This window comes from Platalea leucorodia (assembly GCF_965183815.1).
Source record: "Platalea leucorodia genome assembly, chromosome: 12".
In the NCBI taxonomy this organism is placed as follows: Eukaryota; Metazoa; Chordata; class Aves; order Pelecaniformes; family Threskiornithidae; genus Platalea; species Platalea leucorodia.
Window position 1 is genome coordinate 7,708,591 of NC_138834.1, and position 23,094 is coordinate 7,731,684.

The 23,094-nt window shown below is 40.2% G+C and overlaps 2 protein-coding genes across 5 annotated transcripts in view; both read right to left on the reverse strand.

The window, feature by feature from the left end:
• The window catches only part of CLIP1 (CAP-Gly domain containing linker protein 1), a 74,847-nt gene extending 74,547 nt beyond the window's left edge, over positions 1–300 (reverse strand). The window contains exon 1 of the mRNA XM_082325069.1: positions 248–300. The gene's annotated coding sequence lies outside the window, so the exon portion shown is untranslated. The remainder of the gene's footprint in view (positions 1–247) is intronic.
• Positions 301–6,229: 5,929 nt separating this feature from the next.
• ZCCHC8 (zinc finger CCHC-type containing 8) lies at positions 6,230–22,533 on the reverse strand. Of its 4 annotated transcripts, XM_082325070.1 has the most exons (16): positions 22,262–22,533; positions 21,157–21,197; positions 20,462–20,536; positions 19,835–19,940; positions 19,000–19,077; positions 18,580–18,683; positions 16,733–16,798; positions 14,894–14,957; positions 14,283–14,425; positions 13,377–13,519; positions 12,481–12,596; positions 11,284–11,367; positions 10,333–10,447; positions 8,844–9,578; positions 7,242–7,359; positions 6,230–6,778 (listed from the first exon to the last, which is right to left on the reverse strand). In XM_082325070.1, exons 1-16 carry the CDS (start codon positions 22,445–22,447, stop codon positions 6,640–6,642), a joined length of 2,313 nt encoding a protein of 770 aa, XP_082181196.1. In that variant the 5' UTR covers positions 22,448–22,533; the 3' UTR covers positions 6,230–6,639. The 4 variants fall into 4 exon arrangements, with proteins under 4 accessions (XP_082181196.1, XP_082181199.1, XP_082181198.1 ...); XM_082325073.1 differs by lacking the exon at positions 6,230–6,778 and having other exon boundaries at positions 7,253–7,359; positions 9,160–9,578; XM_082325072.1 differs by lacking the exons at positions 6,230–6,778; positions 7,242–7,359 and having other exon boundaries at positions 8,056–9,578; positions 14,894–14,954.
• Positions 22,534–23,094: the final 561 nt, after the last annotated feature.

Below are 23,094 nucleotides of genomic sequence, written 5' to 3' on the forward strand. Positions count from 1 at the left end.
CACAGCCACCGCCGCCCCCCGTCCCCTGACAGCGCCTCACCGCCGGCCGCGCCGCCCCCGCTCCGCCTCGCTTCCTCACCGCCGGCCGCCTCCGCCCCGCAGCCCGGCGCGGGCACAGCGCGGCGCCCGCCGAGGCGCCCGGACGGGAAGCGGAGGCCCCAAGGCGGGAGGCGGCCGGCGGCTCCCCCCCGGCCCTCAGACGGCACCGGCACCGCCCTCCCCGCCCGGGCCCCAACGGCGGCCTCACCGCTGCCGCCTTCGGCTCCGCGCCGCCGCCTTCCCCGGCCGCCGCCAGCGCCGGGCGCAGCTCCTGCCGCCGCCGCCGCCTCCTCCCCCTCTGCAGCGGCGCCTCCCCGGCTCGCAGGGGGCGGGGCGGGCGGACAACGTCTGCGCCCGGCCGGGCACCGCGAGGCGGAGACTGCAGCAAGCGGGAACCGCGCCTCCCTCCGCGCCCCTTCCCCGCTCCCGCTCCCCCGCGTCCTCCCTTCGCCCCCTCCTCGCCTCCTTTTCCCTTTGTCTCCCCCGGCTTTGTTCCCCCCGGGGCAGCCCGCGGGGGTGCCCGCCGCCGCCGGGCTGAGGGGGACGGAGCGGCTCCCCTCGGCCCTCGGTCTCACCCTGCCTCCCGGGCGGCCGGCAGCCGGCGCGGCGCGGCGGGCTGGCCCCGGGGAGGGCCGGCCCCGGGGAGCCTGCGGGGAGCCGGCCTGGCTCGGTGCGGAGGCTCGGCCTCGTCCCACAGCGGGGAGGGGGCCCGAGCACCGGCAGCGCTGACCCCGCTGCGGCAGCGGGCAGGGGGGGTGGGGGAAGGCAGCGCGGTGTGGAGCACATAGCTCTGACTGGATTTGTAACTTTATCTCTGCTTTTCTCCATTTTCCTTTTGTCCTGATGCCCAGAAATTTATCCTTCTTTCTCTAAAGTACTGAATATTTTCATTTTCATTGTATTTATGACGCAATACAGTAGAATCTGGCATTTTCCCATTGCTAAAGTTTAAACAGGTGTAGCAGCAGCTCCAACACCATCAACGATTTAATACTGATTTTCAAGGCTGAATCAAACGGCTCCGCTTCACTTCTTTACCTCCGACAAATAGGCAACAGAGCCCAGCCAGAGCTGGCCCGTAACTGCTGAATTCATCACAAAGCAAACCTCAGTCTGCAGTCTCATAGATCATTTAGTTTCTGCATGATGCTATTCGAACAAAAGGGTGATGAGAAAGCAGTTCCATTGCTGGAGACTGATTGCAATTTGCGTTTCATTTTGGCTTCATTCTTTGGCATTAATCCAGCATGGTAAAGCACAAAATGGTGTGACGCAGTCCCCCAAATAATAGGTTTCAACTAGATCAGCATTTAGCAATGTTTGTTAGAATTTCACTTCCTAAATGTTAAATAGAATCTCTTACCACGGCCATTAGATGTTGAAACAGATACTCGAATCCACGTACAGCCACCCTTCTTTCCCCCTGCAAAATTTGATAAAAGTTTTGCTGAATAAGGACTTCAGGATTTAAATAGTAAATTGTATTTAGAAGCGCAGAGCCAGCAAATGATCACGTAAAGCAAAAAATGGACCCTGCAGCCCCGGCTATGGAAATAATCCTTAACACAAAAATTGCAAGTAGGGTCAAAACTAGAGAGTCAGTCTAACTTGACAGAACGTTTGCCCAAAATATCTGTTGGCTTGAGAGCTACAGTTGTGAACCTTTGTGCTTGCTTCTGGTATCATAGATTTGAGCTTTCTGTATTGATCTGATGCTGAATACAGAATGTGTTTTCCTCAAGGGTATCATTTTCCTTCATTAATTTGACTTTTTCGTTTCACAGTTAATTTGTTACCATGTAGGCAGATTTCAAGAGTATGCAGCTGAATGCACATTGAAAGTTTTCGTGAGCAATATTAGACTGATGTATCTAGTAGAGCACAGCAACTAGAAGTTGGCTTACTCTTGAAGACAGAAACCGAGTTGCAGCTTTACGCTGTTCTTGTAGAACTTGTAAAGAAGTGCAAGCAGCAAGCAACAGTGGTGAAATAATAGACGAATACGATTCAAATGTGTAAGTAGCTTTCTTTACTCCCTTGTGCAGCTAAGCTAAAAATGTCCTGTTACTAAATCAAGAATTGAGAATGATGTCACGTAGATCAAAAGCTTCTACCTATAAAGCGAATGTGCCGTTGGTTTTCCATGTAATTTCCTAGCGAACAGAATCATAGCTTCAAGATCAAAGTAATCTTGTAGGAAACAAGGGAGCGAGTTAGCCATAATTCAACCAGTATCAGCCTTCAAACCATGAAAAAGTAGCTTAGAGCAACTGTAACTTAAGTTCATCCCAATTAGAAATGCTTGACTTAGCTTCTGTGTACCAGTCTACACTTACATGGAGATACAGGCAGACTGTGACCACAACATCTAGTATGTTCACATCCAATTTGTAGCAATCATCATAAAAAAAAGAAAAAAAAAAAAAGATGCTGGTAGTATAAATCACAGTACTATAAAGGACTAAATATGATTGAAAGCCAGAATATCTTTGATTCCAGTACTAGTGGCTCTCTTTTCTGAATTGCCTGATCAGATCAGTCAACATGTAATATATAGACATTTTCATAACTCTACGAAAACATGAATTGCTGGATGCTCCAGGGAAATTCAGGATGCTGACATAACTGCTGGCATCCTGGCCACAAGCAGACGGACTACTTGAGAATTAAAATTGTTCTCTTCAATAATGTGGGAACACCAGTTGAAATTGTTTCTGCCCTTTTTCAGATTTGTGAAGGGTTCAAAGTTACTGAAGCTTTCAGAATAGCTAAAATGTTGTTCTTCAAGAACTGCATTTAAGGATATCCTGACTTAGGAGACCCATTTTTATATTCAATGGGACATATCCATGCAAGTATGAAGATTTTGAGTATACGATTTTTATTCCTCTGAATGAGCTCTTCAATATGTATATTTGGCAATTCCTATACAGAACTGATGGTCACACCTGCTTCAGAAAAAAACCAACTAATTGCCTTTTTTTTCTTTTTTAAAAATCATGAAAGTGCTGCTTCAGAAATCCCAGCACAGAAACTTGCACCATGATTTTCTGTAGTTGTTTCTGGTCTTGCAAAAACACAACAGGATTCCCCCCTCCCCTTTTAACCCGAGTGGTACATTTTGCTCATCTGTTTGCAGCTATATTGATCCTAAAGAGATTTAATGTCCTAAAGCCTCATGCTTACTCTTTATTATTTTTGGCTTTAAATTTATGTCACTAAAGCTAACAGCCTTTGACTGATAGGTTACGGTAGATGAAAAACTGCCCTTTTTAGCCTTAATTACCACGTATGCAACAGTTCCAAAAAATACTGCAGACTTGGTAGTTACTTTCACAACTTAGTGGATTGAAAGGCTGCAAGAAGTCTTTCCATTCTTAACGTACTTACTGTTGTCCCTCCCTAGGTCAGCCGCAGTACCCAGCAGCAGGACAAAAAAGCTCTGCAAGTCCACATTCTTTGTTGGTGTCCTACACAAGACAAACTTTCATCCAATTTTACATTATTTGTTCTACCCAACATGGGTAAAACAACAGAGAACAGTTTTTCAACAGATGGTATTTAAAGAATCCTTTCTGCATGCTTGTTTAAACAAGCTACTTAATTTAACAACAATGTTCATCTCGATTATGAGTGTTTCATTTCACAGATAACTGAGAAACCATCATCTATTAAAAAAGACGGACTATGCAAATTGTTCTACCACTGATGTAAATACCAACAGAAGCTGAATTCTCACCTATAGAGGAGCAAAGCAGAAGTTTTTTTGTTCCTATTGAGAGTGCTGAGTTCTAAAGAAAGGGTAAATAAATTTTTATTTATAAAAATTTATAGATTTGTATTCAGTCATTGGATGACAGCTAAATATATGTTGTAAAAATCTTACGTCAAATCTTTGTTGCTTGCGGTTAACTAAAGTTTAGGAAGTGTCCAACTGTCACACATTAATTACTATGTTATTAAATCCATCCTGTTTGTACGCTTCTCCAAGGATTGAGATCAATTCCTACCTCTGATTCATCCCCTCCCACCCCCCAAAATGTAAGTATGACTCTACAGCATATTCTTAGAACAGCGGCAATCTTCAATGGCATTTACTTACCAGAGGCAATACAGCTGCGTTACAAAATGAGGGTACTACAGAGTCCCGTGGCAACTACCAGTGCATCTGAAACATTTTATTTGAGCTTTTTCCTCCTCTCCGTTTTTTTTTTTTTCCCACCCGCCTTACAGAGTTTGCAGAAAATAATAATAATTCTTAGCAGCTAACACATCTTTCATGTGTCTTCTAGAATCTCAGCTATTTCTCTTTTCATGACATTTTAAACAGTGAATTGGGTTATAAAAATGTAAGCTAGAAATTCAAATCTTTTTAAGAGACAAGTAGCCACCTGACTGATACCCTAAATATTTTGCACCAATTAGATATTTTTAGATGTGGATAAGCATTTTTAAATACTTTTGCTGTCCCAAATGCTGTAAACAAACATGAGTACGATGCCAATAGGAATCTGTGGGAAAATCTGAGTGATGCCTGTTCACACTATACCCACCTCATTACAAATTTTATTACTCATTCATTTTAGTAAGCTCTAATCTAGGTTATTATGCCACACCCATCACCATGGGAATGTGACTTAAAAGTACCAGAAATACTTTGCTCTTCAGCTTTTTCTCAGACCTTGTAGTGTGATCTGATTGCAGTTTCAATATACAAAAACCATTTGAGTAGTTACACCTGACAGATTCAAGAAATTCAGTAATTAGAAGCATCTTCAGTGCAGCAACAATATACAGCACTTGATAGGAAAAGTGAAGTATAGATAAATAGAGAGAATAAAAAGATTAATTCATTCCTAACCTTGAGAGAAAAATCAGGGATAACTCCCCATTCCTAATTAACTGTATGTCTTACAGCAGAGGTAAATACTAAGAGTTTTACTCATTGGTTCCGCTTGATCTTCTCAGAGCATTATCCATACTGACCACCGCTGCCATGGAGAGGACAATTTAAAAGAACAATTTAAAAGATACCTCTGAGTGCCCAGTATTTTGTATGATTACTCTCATTTCAAATCAATTACTAAAAGTTAAAAGCAAAAATTATACAGTTCCTGCCACAGGCTATCCACTTTTCTGCGATCAAAACATCTATATTACAAAAATCTTATTTTAAGAAAAAAGAAGTATTACAGGAACTTTTGTAAGTGTTCTTTACAATTTGAAAGGCAAAAGAATAACAAATTCTATTCCCAGCTATGTTTTGCTTTACCAGGTAAGTAAAGAAATTTTTAGGCTAAGAGGGGATAAGTTTTTTGTTTTAATATACGGGTTATACAGATCATTAGTGAAAAAGAATCTGAATTTTGGCAGCCTCAGACTTGAAACTAAACATCTACAGATGTTTAAGATGGATAGAATAAGAAAAAAAAATGAAGAAGAGTTCTCAAAATATGGTATAGGTGGTCTATGTCTAATAGTTCACGCTTTTAATTCCGATCAGGATTCAGGGATAGCCTCTAAACGCCATATCCAGACAGCCCAAATGCCAGGCAAGGCCTGGTAACCCAATGCTTTCCACTGACGAGCTCCAAGCAGCCTCCGGCTCAGCGTTTTCTTGGTCCCCTGCTAGCAGCCAACTGAAGCGCCTACTTTTGCCTATCAGTCACCAACTTGTCCTACAGATTTTTGACTATACAGAAAAACATTTACACCACCTATTCATTAATTATATTGATATCATTAGAAAAGAATGAGCACTGGTATCAAGCGATACTTGACTTAGCCCCAAAAACATATTCAAGACAGACAGGGATAATACCAAGACTAAAAGGAGCAAGTCTAAACATCTGCTAAGAGTTTTGCAAAAGAAGCACAAAAGCAATATAAAAAATAATTCTGAGCACAAACAACCCAGTATTTACAAAAGCCTAGAGTCTTTCGTTATGTTAAAAACCAAGATTGTTAAATGGGAGCAATTCCAGTTGTGGGAATCTTAACTCAAGTGTGCATGCAAGTGCGACAGCATGGGCCGCATCCTTCCAATTGTAGCAGACTAGAGGTGAAGGACAAAAACATTTGCTGACTTGAGCAACTAGTCAGTCCAGTCACTTTGGACTAAAATTCCAGTGGATATAAAATGTGGACCCGAACAGTCCCTCCCTGCCCTCCCCAATAATATTTGCTTTAGAAACAGAAGACATCATCTTTGGATGACATCATCATTGGAAACATTCAAGGCCAGGCTGGACGGGGCTCTGAGCAACCTGATCTGGTTGAAGATGTCCCTGCCCATTGCAGGGGGGTTGGACTGGATGGCCTTTAAAGGTGTCTTCCATCCCAAAGCATTCTGTGATCTTCCAAAAATGAAAAAGATCCGTATCTCCAAGTAGTTTGTGTGCAGCAAATACAGGAGTGGCCAAAGTGAAAAAACGCTGAACAATTTAAAACTCAAAGCCTTATAAAATTATGCATTTAACATATTTACACTAGAATTTACCATTACATTAAACGCCATATTGCTGAAATGACTTCACTTTACCCTTACTCTAATACCTTCCGTATAAATCTTGGAAGCAATAAAATTAACAGCTACTTTAGTCATAAGTCTGGGAATTTGTACATAGACTTACCTATTCTGATCAAGTAGGTAGAAGGGTGATTTGTTATGAATTTATTGTGAACACACAGAGCGCTAAAGGGTACTAAGCATATAAAGATGATTTTCATCTTGCGGTTTCTGTAAGCAAGGCAGAAGTACACAAGTAAAGTTTAGGCCACACGTCCTACTAAAGAAGCAGCATTTCACAAAAGCTATTAAAAAAACATCTTCTAAGGTGTGGAAAGACAACCACATGTTTAAAAGATGAGCACCTCAACACACCCAAAAGGTGTGTACACTTGAAATCATTACCTCATTCCCTGCATCACATTGTCATCCACATGTGAATGATGAAGCACACAGCACATAATGGCTTGTGTAAACTGTCATTACTAGCTTTTAACTCCATCGGAGGACGAGGTGTGGAGAAAGTACAAGATATGCTTCCCAATAGAGCATTCTTTGCGAAATGTGTAGAAGCTGGAAGCAACATATTATTTTGTTATCCATTCCTGTTACAGAAAGTAATACTATTTCTCCTATAAAAGATGAAAAAAAAAAAAAAAAGCCTTTCATTTTAGCACATATGACGAACATTTACCTTGACCACGGCTTTCCAAATGCAACCAGATAAACTGAACTGGTATGTGCTGCAAAAATTTTTTTCAGCCTCTCAGAAGACAAGCAGTTCATAATAAAGACAATTTGGTTTTCCGTTCCTGTAAAGTTTAAAGAAAAAAAAGGAAATAAATATAAAAGCTTAAACTACAAAAAGCCTGGGGTTCTCTTAAGCATTCAAAGGCAGAGCGTACTAATATCATTCATTATAAGGATCTTTGGGAAATATGTAATACCTGTAAAGCCAAAAATTCTAAAGAGTAAGTTCAGTCTCTGAAGTTATCTTATCAAAACCACCTTTGAACATCCCCCCTTCACAAGTCTTTTCTTAGATACTTGAAAATACTTTGTTTTACTACACATCTCACTTGGCTAGGGAGACTCTTTTCCTGCATTTATCTAAGGACAAACAAATGCTTTAGAAGCTCCAGCGAATACTGCTAAGTCAATGTAGTACTCCCTCTGTTGGCAATGCAAATAACGTACAGTCATTGCACCTACGGGTCCCTCTGAAAACAATAAAGGGAAAAAAAGTGGTAGAACAATTAATTAGCAGAATTATAACACTTCTAAGCTTTTGGAAGTGGGCAATTCTTCAGATTATGAAAACTAAACGGTATGGCAAGGTTCTATTTAAGTAGCTAAAATAATTTTAACGGCTTATTGATTATGAAAACCTGAACCCAGTAGGGGTGACCCTTCCTCAAATTTAACTTTTTTCATCCTCATTTGAATCAGCTTGTTTTTCTAATTATCTTCAGCAGCTAATTTTCAAAAATCAGCAGTTTGATGGTATAGGACTCAAATTAAAAACCTTTATATAAAAGCTTATTTATTAAACCTCTGTACACAACAATGAACATGTATGTACAGCAAGTTTACATGAAGGATGATGTTACAAAAGATACAGTGGTAATTAAAACTGACCCACATAAATAATTTATAAAAATATTTGAAATGGTGAAGATAATGCTGGTCATCCCTGATTATTTTCATCCAATTGCCAGGATTTTGATGTGGGAAATCTTAATGTCAGACCTTTTTAAAAACATTCTGAATATATTAAACTTATCTACAGGATAATTAGCAAAATGTATAAAGTATAGATTATTGTACAAAGGACAGATATTTTAAAAAATCACCAATCCGCCTGAAACTCAAGGACAATATAAATCTTAGCCAAAGTAATGAACAGCAAACCACAAAATCCTCTTTTTAGAGTTTCATGTATTGGCAAGTAAATCGCTCTTAACAAATCAACAGTCCTGTTATTCCTTAGCGGAAGGATGCAATTTGGGAAAACGCTTCTATATTTTCTGGCTGCGTTGGTGGTCCTGATCAATACGGAAGCCCTGCAGTGACTTCAGTCCCAAGGAAGAACGGGGCAGAGCTGTATTTGTCAAGATTTTCTCCTTCCCACAAAAGGATGAGGAAGGCTATCGAGTTTGTAAAACTGGAGGAGGGGAGAGAAGGAAGCAGGGATTTGGACAAGTGAAACAAAGGAAGACCAGTTAAAATGAAGTCTTTTTCTTTTGCTGGTTTCTTGGGGAATTTTTTAACACGCTTCTTATTCGTAGATAAACACCTGTTGACTCTGCCATATTTTCAAATTCAAATGGTGTTATGCCTGCAGCGAACTTGCTCATATCGGGAACAAGACTGGAGTTTTTTGCAGATGATTCAATGCTTGTGACCACTTTACCACCACCTGTGTTTTCACCATCTTCAACCTCACGGTTGGGAGCAGGCATGGTGTTATCCAGCAAGCCTTCAGAATCCGTATTACCAGGATTTTCCTTTAAGTTAAGTAAACTATCTCCTGGATTAGGACTAGTTATAGAAGGTTCATTTTCTGGTACCTGTTCACTGATGTCGGAAAACCTAGTTTCCACTGTAATCACCTTATCAGATGATCTTACTTCTGCAACAAGATCTACTTCGTTCCTAGATGGTGACGATGTAACAGAATTTCCAGTTAAAGGTGTATCAACAGGAATATCAGAGTCACTGTTTGTGCTTTCTGCCTGCTCTAGTGCTGCCCAGATTAATCGCTGCTGTTCCTCTAGCTCTTCCAAGGTCAGAGTATCCTCATCCATGATTGAGTCCACTATTTTTGGCTGAGGAGTATCACTGGAAGGATTCAATGGTGGAGTAGTCCTAGGAAGAGGAGGGTGGGTGGGTGTTGAAGGCTGAGTTGATGTAAGATGTAGCGGCGGTGTTCCTCGTGGTAAAGGAGGAGTTGACGATGGACGTCCAGGTGGCAGCGGAGGTTGGAACTGAAAACTGTTATGAGTTTGAGATCTTTGTGACACTTCCATATCTAGAAACAGATTGAAAGACATCTATTAGAATCTGAAATCTGACTAGGACAAGATTCAAAGTGCCAATGCTCTGATTAACTAGCACACTTAGGTCTTCTCACCCTTGGTTTTCAGCTTATATAGAACAAACTTCTTGAAGGCTTTAATATCCACTGAAACTATGTTTTTGGGGATTTTAACTCTGCTAGCCATTCAAGAAAAAAGAAATACTCTCGAATTTATTGAGAACAAACTTATTCCACACCAAGACACACTGAAGGATTTCCTCGTAGGAAATCCAAAAGGAAAGCCAGGAGTTTAAATCTAAGAATAGCTGGTGAAACAACACTTTAAGTCCTCCTTTGAGTTGGACTAATTTTTAAGAAGTTGTGAGCTTGTAACTTCCTCCATTATTTCATCCAAATATTTAAGGACTTGGAGGTCTTCGTAACAGAAGTTTCTTTAGGATACACCTCAAGTAAAGAGATTGGAATTTGTAACCTAACATTCCAATTGCTCTGAGCACACTTGAAACCTCCTGCTTGGTACGAGAAGATACGACAATCACAGCAACAGAGAATGCTTATTGTAGAGAGGCCCAAATGCAACTATAGTAGGACACTGCTAGCATATGTTAGCAGTTACATTAATTACCACCATAACGAATACTAACACATTGGTTTCTCTTTATGAACGCTGACATTTCAATTCAGAGCAAGTTATTTTGAAAATAAAAATTGAAACTAGGAAAAAAAAATTGCAGAATAACAATACCAGAATCTAGGTCCATGTCAGCTGCTGCTACCTCCAAATTGTCTTCTTTTGGTCGTTTTGAATGATGAGAGCTTGACTGAGATGCAGCCCTTTTATTGCTAGATTTTGGACTTGGCTGAAGAGAAATTATCCAGGAAAACAAAAGAAATTAGTATTAAGTTGTACAAGGCAACATTTCCAGCTATAAGGACATATTTAAAGCAATTTCATAACTATACAATCATTTGGCGACCCAACGTGTAAACCAGACATTGACGTTTGAGAGATTTAACGCAACTGAACACAACTTCCGGTTTAAGTGGCAAAAGAAAAGACCGTCTGCATTCCTAACACAGGATTACAACCAAGTTTCCACCTGGACACCCAGATCTTATGAGACCATCACAATGCAAGTATTGCACATCCCTTCCTGGCAGGCTTAGAATTTACCATTTAATTCCATACAGCGTTACAGTTTGGGGCTGAGAGCAGAGCGCACGTCTTCCACCCTTAACTGCAAGTATTCTGCAGTAGGTAACACTAGGCTAGAGTCACATTAGAGAAGACCCGAGAATGATACAGGTCAGGACTACCATGTGTTTCTCAAGTTACTACAATAAGATTACTTCAAATCATGACTATGGCAAGTAAGCTTTTCACTTATTAGGGAAGTCTGGAACTAAGACCATTTTTAGGCTGTAAAAGTTTATAGCAACCTTTTTCCACAACTGTTCATAAGATACTGCACAATTGGGATCTGCTTGTATTAACTGAAATAATGGAATTTGTTCTAAGCATGAAGCTCCTTTTTGTTAGAACAGATAAGCCAAGCATCAGCATTTCACACCTGATAGTGTCAATATGAAAGTCTATCCCCTCTTGCAAAAAAGAAGACATAAACAAGAGATCATCATTGGCTACACTAACTACAAGACAACTTTTTTTTTGCGAATAATAATGAGGTATATTCACCGCATGAAAATTAGCAAGGTAGTTAGCAAAAACATCCTTCTGTTGAGATGGCTGCATGGGGATGGAACCAAATATCTGCCATTCCTACAGGAAAAAAAAAAAAAAAAAAAGGTTGGCTAATAACATGACAGAGAAACACTAAGATTAACAAGCCAAGATGAATTCAAGTTCTCATCAAAAGCTTCATTTATCAGAGTAAATACATCTTTAGTAGGAACTTCTGGCAAACCAAAGTACTCTCACCTGTGAACACAAACAACTGATGCAATGCACTATGACTGGGTAGTAGGAACAATAATAATAAAAAAAAAAAATCATCACCTTTACGAAATGTTGTTAACCATTTCATAGCAACTACTCTTCAACATTTGTAACAAAACTACAAACTTCCCCTTGAAATAACCGTTCAGACGAAAAAGGCTTACTTTGAAAAACTGTTAATTTTTAGTGAAAACTGAACAAAATTTGAGGCCAGAACTTTGGTTAAGAACACTGAATGAAAAAACCCCACATTTGGAGGCCACTAAATGGGCAAACGTAAAGTTGCAAAAGAAAACGTACAAGTACTTCTTTTTAACACACAGGCAATAACATCAGTGATGAAGTTCACTGCTAACAGCAGGTTAAAATGCTTTTGAAAATAAAAGTTCAGCAGCAGTAGCCACAGGAGATTCCTTGCGCACTCTGTGTTTAAGAGGGCACCCACTATGTGGGTCTTCGGATATGACTTGTTTTGTTTAGCTGTTACAAAGCTTCCCAGAGACTGTGCACTGGTCTGATGTAGTCTGAAATTATAAGTTGAAATTGTATTTATAACACCCACAGTAATTTTCATATTCCAAGAACATTCAGAAAATTTAGATATACGGAAGGAACAGGCATTTGTGTGTGAAGTTTTGTGTTTAAGGGGGAAAAAAAAAAAAAATCAAACTGCCCTTTGAGGCTCCTGTTGGTCTCATAATGGAAATAATCGCCACATAAGCACTGTCAGACCATACCCACAAGAGCTGTGATAGATATCAGACAGATGGATAACACGTCAATTACCTCAACAGCCCCCAGCCCCAAACCGGGTGCTTACAAATAAGAGCCTGTTGAAAGAAAATTGTCAGATGCAGAATACAAAACATTAAACTTGACTAAAAGCAATTAATGTTACTCAGCGTGTTGTTTAGAAGGCAGAGGACAGCCACTTACATCTGGGATCCCACTTGGAGTGGATATGTTAAAACCTGGGTAGTTTATCAACTTAGAGACATCATAAGTGACGCGTTTTGGTTGATGAGATCCTTCATCTTCTGTTCCCCCATCACCTATAATAAAATAAAATTATTATTCATGCCAATTAAGAATGTTACTGAAAAAATCCACAGGATTTGAGAACAGGGTTTTAGTTTTTGGAATGCAAGTATTGATAGAAGCCTTTGTAATCCACAAAGGCAATAACAGTGACCAAGTCTATCAGATACACACATGAAGCTTCCTCAGAAACCTAACTGCGCATTCACAATACTACTACTCTTTATGTACCATTACCAGCCTCAGAATTTGGCATCAGGACTGTTCTCTGAGATGCAGCATAAATATTGGTCATTAATAAAAAGCTGGTATATTACTTGATAAGTTGGGTTTCAAGAAATGTATTCTTTGCTTGCTGGTGGTCTTCTTACTCTTATTATATAAGTTATTGAACTTTAGAAAGTATTATGGTTTCTTTCATAAAACATAAGAGAAGCTTATTAAAAAAAACAGAAGAGGAAATTTGACAATAGGCTACTTGCGAGTCTTGCACAGTTTCACAGGAACTCCATGTTCTAATATCAAGGGTTGATTAGAAAGAAATCAAACTGACAAAGAGTCTTCATCAATGAAAACCAATCATTATAAAAGTTGTTTCATTGGTCGCAGCATAGCTAAACGAAAGGGAGTATTTTTACATGACTTCAGAAAAGAAAACTTGATTTACAACTTTCTCACTCTTCCATGAGAAAGATGAGGGTTTACAAACTAGGTCCTTTATTGTCTCCTGAATAGGGTGCAGCCAGTAAATAGCCTGCACGCTGAAAACTGCATTCCCGCAGCACACTCCTCACCTTTTCCATCATAAAGCGCGAGTCCCGAGTGCTCCATTTCAGCTTCCTTGAGCCAACCTGGAGGATAACCCAGCTGACGCATGCGATATATAAATGGAGGAAGACTCTTGTCTGTGACACCAAGTGCATCTTGAAGTTCCCCACTAAGTTAAGGAAACAAAACAGACAACAAAAAGTCCTCCAGTAAAATCCGTAACTGAGTTTTTTGTCAAAAGGAAGTTATGAACATTGTTGAATTTTAAACTATCAAGTTAAAATAACTTAGTTTTAGCTCAAATTATGTTGCCTGTCAATCCCAGATAAAACAATTTTAAGTCAAAACCAGCTCTGATGTTAAAAATAACTTTTAACACTTTCATTTCTCCATACAAGTGTACATTAATGCTTAAACATTTTATGAGAATTAACTCTATGCCGAGAACAACTTACTCGACTTGTTATTGGCCTTAACTGTAGCTATGACGACAGGAAGGGTGGAACTTACTGCAACACTAAATATACTGATGATTTCTTTGGAGACTGCTACAGATTTTTTAAAACATTTTGAATAGAGAGAAAAAGAGAGGAAGGGACACTCAAAGCTCAAAACTTTCCGAATCTTGCATGCATTTTTAGTTTATTAGGAACACAATGTATTTGCAATTTGAGTAGCCAAAGAGTAAAATTTGTCTCCCTACATTAGGGAAAGGGCCATGGGAAAGGGCAGGACTATTAAGCTAGCAATGAGTTTTCATTTGAAAAATATCTGTGCAATTTATTAAACAAAATTTTATTTAGCAAACGAATTCGACCATAATACACCTATAGTTAAGAGTAGCAGATGGACTGATAGAACTCTGGAAAGTAACATCTGGCACTCCAAGGGCAGAAAAGGTATTCCAGAAAAGCAGTGCAACGGCTTATTACCTAATTACTCCTGGTTTAAATTTTCCAAACCTCTCTTCTACTTCTTCTGCATGATAACGCTGCTGAAAATTCTGATTGCTCGCTTCACCACAAGCTTCCATAAACTCCTTTCTCTTCTCACTTATACGAGCTGCATTTCGTGGCTTAAAGATAACACAATTAGGAAGTTTAGATTTGGACAATTTACAATTTATGCACTCCTTCACCCAACATAAAACTGGTACTCCTTGCCCTCGGGATGCTTAATTGTTTATCACATGGCCATATGATAGAACCACAGTTGTAATGAAAACTACATAGCAAAATCCCAAGAGTATTTGCATTGGATCTAGCTGAGCTCTAAAACAGGAGGAAAGACTGTTCAGACTGAGAAACACCCCTCCATGAATTAAGGGAGACATTCAAACCATTATGCTACAAAATTAATTTACGTTCTGATTTAGTATGTTAGAATTTTTAAGCATGAACATTATAATCTAATCAACAGAGATGAATAACCATTTGTACATCCTGACCCCAATGCATCTAATTATTTTTTTTTTAAACGGTGCAGTAACACTGAAACATTTCTTGGAGAGCTGCAGTCTTTTGAATACTGATGTAGACTTTACCTTTGGACAGTCTTTCATTTGATGGTCTTCAGAACCACAATTGAAACAATGCGGTTTTGGCCTGCTTAAAAAATGCACAAGAAATTAAGCCTGAAAATAATTTTGCAATTTTAAATGCACTTAATTTTGTCAGATTTTTAGTTTTAGACTTAGAAAAGAAAAAAACGTAAGCATTGCTTGCTGATTTCATATGCTGTCTTCTGCTTCTCTTAAATTCACTGTGTAATATCAACCTTCAAAATAGAGTAACAGAATAGTTTTATTTCACAGTCCTAAGGAGAACAGAAGAAATGAGAAAGACACAGGCACAGCATTGGGGGGGGCGAAACATGACAGCATATGGAGAAGAAAGAAAGAAAGAGGACAACTAAAGTTGCAGTGGAAAAGTAGTACTACCAGGCAGAAATGGAGTTTTATATCCCGTATAAGAGAGATCTATTCCTTTAAGAGGGAATAGAACAGCCATAGAATTCAGGCTGGATCTCAGGAAATCTCTAATCCAGTCCCTTAATCAAAGCTGGGTCAGCTATGAGATCAGACCAGGTTGCTCAGGGCTTTATCCAGTTGGGTCCTGAATATCTCTCAGGATGGAGACTGCATAACGCCTCTGGGCAACCTGATCCAATAGTTCACTGTCCTAAAGGTGGAAAAGCTTTTCCTTGTATCATGCTGCAGACAGAAGAGTATTCACTGAAAGATTTCTGCTTCTGATTAAATATGTAAACATTTGCTTAGATAATGCCAATAAATGAAAAAAAAAAAACCTACATACTAAAGCTTATGCTATGTCCAGAGGAAGGAAAGTGAAGATGTTAAAACAGTACTTTTAACTCTAGAGTACAGATAAGGAACCCCTCAATTTAATATGCCTGTAGTACATTAATACCTCAGTTTGAAGAAGTTGTGCATACTGTGAAATTGTGCACTGAAAACCTGGAATGGAACTGCAGCTGCCTTTGTTTAATTTTCCTTGTACATTCATACCACGGCAGCATTTTCAACATTTTCAACAAAATCCCAATCTCTTACAAGATTTCAGAGAAAGATTTGTTTTCCAAACATTCGTTTTTACTGTATTAGAATGGGAACCAGAAGTGGAGACAAAAGGGTGACACAAGGATGAGTGTCCAGGGTAACCCCCACACAAGCACACACTCCAACCTCTTGAAGCCTCTGTGAAGCACATCTTCTGCTTCACCTTTACAGAGCATTCAGACAGAAACCTTCCGCGGTGATCCAAGTATTTTATCACCATCCCATATCAGGAGCACAACCCTTCAATCTGCTTTCCATTTAGATGGTAGTATTTCTAATCAAAACAGAGTTTAAATCAGCACGCTCCTTTATCTTTGAAATTCCAACAAAAAAGCTTGCCTGGTCTTCATCGCATCTGAAATCAGTGACTTTAGATGCTACGAAGACCACACAAGCTGTCAGCTGGAAACTCGATTCGCTTTACTTCTTATCTCCCATAAAAGCTATAGAATCAACTCTAAGATCAATCTGTCTTAAAAGTCTATAAAATAAGTCAGACAGGAGTTGTTCTACAAAACAGTAAGACTGATGATAGTACGCCAGTGCAAGGATGACAAAGCAATCACTAAAAAGGCAAGCAACAGAAGAACTGAGCATAAACTTCAGAAAGTTTTTACACATTGATTTTAGGCCCTTCCTAAAGAAAGCCAATAAATAAGAGAGACCCACTGACTGTAAAGCTCAGCACTGGTTTACTTAAACTCGTTGCTCAAGTATGTTCAAGGGTTTAGTATACTAGGGAATAATCACAGTGTACATCTGAACTTTTCAGCTCAAAACTTTATATTTAAGAATAATACAAACCTTTTTGGTTTTACTTGTATTTCTTGTCCATCTAGGGAGAGAATCTGGCTGAAAACTTGCTGATATCTTTAGATTTCAATAAGGAACTGCTACTGGATGAAGCAAAATTTCAATCTTGTTTAAAATATCAGTGAAAACCTAATAGTGCTTTGAATAGAATACTGACTCTTCTGGATTAAGTTACAGATGGGTCCTTGATATGAAGACCATAGTATAAACTGTAAAACTATATCTACTATAAACTATTTGCTAAGATGGGCTTACATTGTTTCCTCCTACCCAATTTCTATCCAGTAACCAATTTTGTTCTTTATCAGCACTTGCTAGAACTACAACCCTCTTGTTTACAGGCAGAAGTTTCAAGCTAGTAATTCTGATATGCTTCACAGCAATCTCATTAATAATATATTTTGGTAGAGTTTCAAAAACATAACTCGCTTCTGAAGTAGGCAGAGACAGGTCATATCATACTACTTGTGTTTGCGTTTGGACTTCTCTATGTCAGCTGCTCTGCCCATTTGTCTAAAAATGTACGAGACGACAAGAGGGCTGCAAGCAAACTGGCATGGTAAAGACCAAGAGGTTCAGTAGAGTCCAGAAGCACAGCAGTTTCCAGAATCTCACAGTTGCTTTTAAAAAGAAAAGCAGATGCCAGATACTAGTCGAACTGAAGTGTTAATTGGGTGCAGTACTTCAGTCACTTAGAAGCATGGTACCTGATATACAATTTCACTCAGAAGTAAGTGCTATTTTAAGCTTAATGTCATCTATGGGAGCTCTAAAGAAAGATGCAGTCAAGTACATTTAAAGAACCATATCAAAGCTAAGCTGGCAGACATAAGAGTTTAGCCACACTTAACTTTGCATTTTAGGTGAAATTCCCCTGCTAGGCATCTACTTCCTTCATCTGGAGGTTGGGAGATAGTACAAATATCATTTGGAGAATAGGATTGACTTAATGCACTACAACAGAGACAGCTTTCCAAATGTAAAATTACAGCACAGTGCATACATAGTCAAAGGCAGGCACAAGAAAACCCAGGTTAGCTGTCTTATAAATTTGCCATTTTTGTTCAGATATGAGTAATTTTTTAACACCAGGAAATGACCTTTATTATATGCTTGATAACCAGATATTGCAGAAATGAACTGTGAAACTGGTTCTTATCCTGATTCTTTCTGGGGCAGAAGCAATACCAGATAACTGGGCAGAAGAGATTACTTGAGAAATTTCTTGTCCAATTTCTTTTTGTCATGGAGGACTACAATATTAAAAAACACTTTTTCCAACATTTCCCTCAATCCCACTTTTCAAATACTGGCTTTAATAAACAGTGAAGAACCAACTTTAAAATGGATGCAAGTTAAGAGCATTCCATAATTAAATTGTATTAAAAGACTTTCCCTCTGGCTCCCACATTTGGAAAAAAAAAAAAACCACCTGAGAATGTATTTTAGTTTGCCAAGCCCTTTTCTTCTCCCGAACAGCAGATTTTATAGAGGGAGAATGCTTGTTCATATCTGGAACGAGCTGTCATTCCAAACCTGATTACAGACTGGCCCAGGAAATTCCTAAAGTCACAAGGTGCGTTCATGGCGATAAGGCATTCACTCTTCCCAAGCATAAGCCTTCTAACAATCACTGAGCCAATCATATCAAAAGACTTAGGTATGTTTTGAGTAAAAAAGCCACTAACAACTCATTAAAACGTTTCATCTGTAACGACTGATATGCTCTTGATAGAAATGTACAAGATACTGGACAGAATTTGAGTTCAATTTACCGACTGGCATTCTCTGGATTTGACAAACGGAAAAAAAACCCCTTGTTTTAGTAAACAGGATACTTAGGTATTTCCCATCCTTCTGTCAGCTGTGGATTCTCATTTAATATAGGCTGTCCCAGTTTATCGAGACAAAAATTGGTAAAATACAGAACACTTCCTACAACCTGTAGAAAAAAAGTCAGAAAATTGTCAGAAATGTGTCAGTATTTAGGTCAGATTGGTAGCATTGCTATAAATTCACACTGCTTGAAATACTTCCAGGTTTTTTTCCCCCATTCTGTAAGAATTTACAAATAATACACACCCACACCTGTACAAATAAGTATTTTTTCCACTGATGTAGCCAAAACATGCTGAACTTAACTGCTATTACACTGATAAATGAAATTTAACAAGATCTTATTTTAATGGCAGTGTATATTGAATATTTAGAATGAAGAATCAGACCTACCATTGAAGAGTATATAGTCAAAAACTTACACTAAAAGCTTCTTTAATTTTTTTAACAGAATTCGAGCTTGCTGTTTTACAGTCCTCTTCCAAAAGAACACTGGAGGGCTGACATGAAAAGCAAAAATGCAAATAATTAATTTAAAATAACATTAAAAAGAAAAGCTCCTAAGGTACTAAAGTACGTAAAAGGCACAGAACACGGGATACAGCTTCTATTCTTTCATGAAACAGTAGTTAAACAGGAGGATGGAGATGTCTTCAGTAGTCATAATGCTTTCCATAGTCCAAAGTATGATACAGCTCATTTCTAATGTTCTCTTTGATGCGAAATACGCTGCGTAAGAACATCTTTATTCTTACCGCAAAAGCTAAGAGAAAGATGGAGACAAAGGTGCCATTTCACCCTTTTATTCAAAGTGAATGCTAAAAAGTGAATGTTAAGTAAAACTCAAAATTCTAAACTAAGAAGAAAGTGGAAGTTTCCAGATTCTGTTGTTCATCTGTGCTTCCATATATACTCAAAGTTGGGCCAAATACCATCAGAAGAGAATACGTTCAGTTTGTACCTTACGGTCTTTTCTCGATTATTTAAACCAACTTATTACTATTATCATTTGCTTTTACACAAATTTCACTAGGAACTATTTTAAAGAAGCATTTTCATGAAAGGATATTTTCTTTGTCCTGGTCCTCTATTTTTGGAACAAATAGTTATACGGCATTTGTTTGATAGTTACTTGATTTGCAAGTAAACAGGACAAAACATCTAGAATTCAGCTATTTAGCAGTGTAGTATTTCAATATTCCCACTATAAAGATGCAAGAGAAGGAGCACCTAATAACAATTGGAGTTTTAAAGTACCTGTGGCTTAACATTGAAGTGTGTTTTTTCTTGTTCACCTCTCTTCTGCTCTTCATATTTCTGAACTAAATTAAAAACAAAATCTTCAATTTCTTGATGATACTGCCTGTAACAGAGTGAAGAAGTATACAGAGACGAAGACATGAGCAAGATTGAAACATATGCCAGATGTCTTTTTTTGAGCATTTACCATTTACTACTTCCTAAGAACTTAGAAAAGGGGCAGGCAACTTCTCTCCTGTCCTCCTCCCAACCCCCTCCAACATCAAAGCAATCTATGTTAGAGAGCACCCTTATATTAGCGTGGCAAAAAATCAACTCAGAGGCAGGGAAAATTTAATTTACTATATTTACCCACAACACTTAGAACCTCAAACTGCTATTCAGACTCACTCCAAGCTCCTGGAAGTCACACTTCACTTCATGATAAAACCACATATTGCTAATGAAAGCAACCAACCTTCTGTCATATTGCTCATTATCCTTTCTCCCCTTCAAGCTTAACAAGTTTATGTTATTGAATAAAATATATATCCATCCATCCTTTGGGCAAACATTAACATATCCAAACAACCAAACAAAGTGTCCCATTTCCTGTCAGCATTGCTTTTCTTGGTAACTACTTACTTAGAAATTACATTGTTCATAAATAAAATCTGTAACAGAGGCCCATCAAATTTGGAGTTGTCCACTGAAATGCCACTAGAAGAACAGAACAGAGACACAGGCAATAGTTACTGTATTAGCTTTACTGTAAATATTCCCTATCCGTTTTATCACAGCAAGGAGTCTGTAGTCCAGAGAGGAAGGTTTGGCTAGTACAAGTTCTGTTCTTTTAAGAAGTTCCTATTCACTTAAACAGAAATCATCCTCTTCCAAGCAAAGCAGGTTGCCTGGTGTGAGGCAGAAAGAAAAACAGAACACCACACTACAGAAGTTTTCTTCTAACTGCAGTAAACTGTTATAAGACCTTAAAAATAAGATCTATTTATTCAGCCATTTTAATGTACTTGTTCTCACTGCTGAACTTTACAAAAATCTGTTTCCCTAAAGGACACGTAAGTTTCATAAACAGACAGATACACACAAATAAATAAAGTTACAGCAATACAAACTAAGTTGTTGATATTCAAGTCCAAAAGACTTTTCAAGAACGACAATTGCATTTTAGAAGCCCAACATCTGAGAAGGGACAGGGACAAGAGATGAGGTTTTCAAAAGATGGGGCAGATGTTGTTACCTCAGGCAGGTGTTATCTCAGACAAACTCTATTTCAAACATATATAGGTCATACAAAGCATTTTAAGTGAGCATTAACATACCTAGGACGGGTCAGAATGTTCAGCTTCCTTTTAAGTTCCTGATGTTAATTTATTGTTAAGGAACATTACTTTCTTCAGAAGACACAGACTCACGCCTTAATTAATTAAAGGATCAAAACAAACGAGAAAACGCCTAACAAAAGTTCCACAGAATAACAAATGGGGTTTCAGACCTTCCTTTTCACTGCACAGAGGATTAGTTATAAATCTACCTGTTGCTGAAGAAACACAATAAAATGCAAAAAAAAAACAAAAACAAAAAAACCCCAAACCCAGACGAAAAAGAGGACTAGCTGTGACAATTTAAATAGTATAATTCATTGCATGCACTATGGCCGAATCGTCAGATTTATAGCGTTTTATTTTTAAAATACCTACAATCACCACAAAAAAAGTCAACAGTAAGACACGCATACTTGTAAATAGAAAATAAATTATAAAAAACATTTCAGATTCCACTCTGCTGCAGTATAAAACCCCAAAACCGTTTAGGGAACCAGTCACAATTTAACAGTTTGAAGTTATTTCTAGCTACGTTAAAAACGGATTTTCAAAGTGAACGTACAGCTCTTTCTTTTCCCTAGAAAGACAGAAAGGAGGAGTCCAGCATCAAGTGTTTTAACAGTCACCCCACCACTCGACTACCTCCTTTGCCAACCGAAGGGAAGCTGGCACGGACCTGGACGGTCCGAGGATAAAAGTTTTCACAGAAAACTTCCTCTTAAGGGACGGAAGCAGAAGCCAGGAAAAGCCAGCCGCCGCACCGAGAGGCGGGCTGGCCGCGGCCCGAGGAGGGGGGCCGCCGGGGGGAGGCTGCCCTCTCCCCGCCAAGATCAATTCTCATCGGCCTTCAGGACGCGCCGGGGCCCCCGCTGCCAGGCAGCGACCGACAGGGCCTTCCCTCACAAAGGCACAGGGCCCGGCCTCACCGAGGTTCCCCGGGAGGCGGGAAAAGCCGGAGCCCCTCACGGCGGGGGCGGCCGCCGGCCCGCGGAGGGCAGGCGCCAAGGCTGGCCCGGAAGGGAACCGGCGGCAGGAGCGGCGCCCCCCTTCCCCCGCCCCGCCGCGCCCTCCCCGGAGCAGGCCCTGCCTCTCCCGTCAGGATATTCTCCGCCCGGAGCCGCTGCACCGTCTCCTCGCGGTCCCGCAGCCGCGCGTACAGCTCCTCCAGCGCTTTCTCGGGTCCCTCCTCCTCCTCCTCGAAGCTGAGGGGAGGCGGTGGCGGCGGCCCGTCCTCTTCCTCGAGCTGCTCGAAGAGCTCGCGGTCCCCGAAATCCACCTCGGCCGCCATCTTAAGCTGCAGCAGGAAGGGAGGGGCTTGGGGGGGGGAGCTGCCGAGGGGCAAAGGGCAGAAGGAGCCGCCGCTCGCAGCGGGAAGCGCCGGGCGTGGTGAGGCCGGGGGACCACAACTCCCAGCATGCAATGGCCGCAGCCCGCCACGGCGGCGCCCGGCCTGGGGCGCTGTGCGCGCTGGGAGATGTAGTCCGCCCTCTGCGGAGGGGCGCGGTGCGTGCCGGGCGCAGGGCACGCCGGGAGCTGTAGTTCTGCGGATGCAGAGCGGCCCCGAAAGGGGAGGCCGGCAGCTCCCGGCCCATCTGCTGCACCGCTCCTTTTTTGTTGCTGTTTTTTTGGGGTTGTTTTTAGAAAAAAAAAACCACTCTTCTGAGGAGGGGTGAGGGGTGGAGAGAGAAAGAGGGCAGCAGCTGGGTGTAGGACAAGACAATTTTTAAGACAGGAGCCTGCCCCAGAGAAGAGCCGTGCGGCTGGGGAGGCGCTGCCCCCTGCACGCACCGTGCTCAGGTGCGAGCTGCTCTTGCAACAACGCCTGTACAATCAATCCACTACAAAGAGTTAACGCGCCTTCCCGTACTTTGGAGTACCGAAGTATTAGCAAGGGGCTCCAACATCCCAGCTTTCTCACCAAGGGTTTTGTTATCC

Bases quoted from the DNA above. Each gene is read 5' to 3' on its own strand.
- ZCCHC8 (XM_082325070.1), bottom strand. From the start codon at position 22,447: ATGGCGGCCGAGGTGGATTTCGGGGACCGCGAGCTCTTCGAGCAGCTC. The intron at 16,799-18,579 runs GTATCCTGTTTA...TGAAATCTAAAG, and splicing joins GAAGGATGGGAAATACCTAA to ATATCAGCAAGTTTTCAGCC. The intron at 14,958-16,732 runs GTTTGTATTATT...GCATTTTTTAAG, and splicing joins ATACAAGTAAAACCAAAAAG to CAGGCCAAAACCGCATTGTT.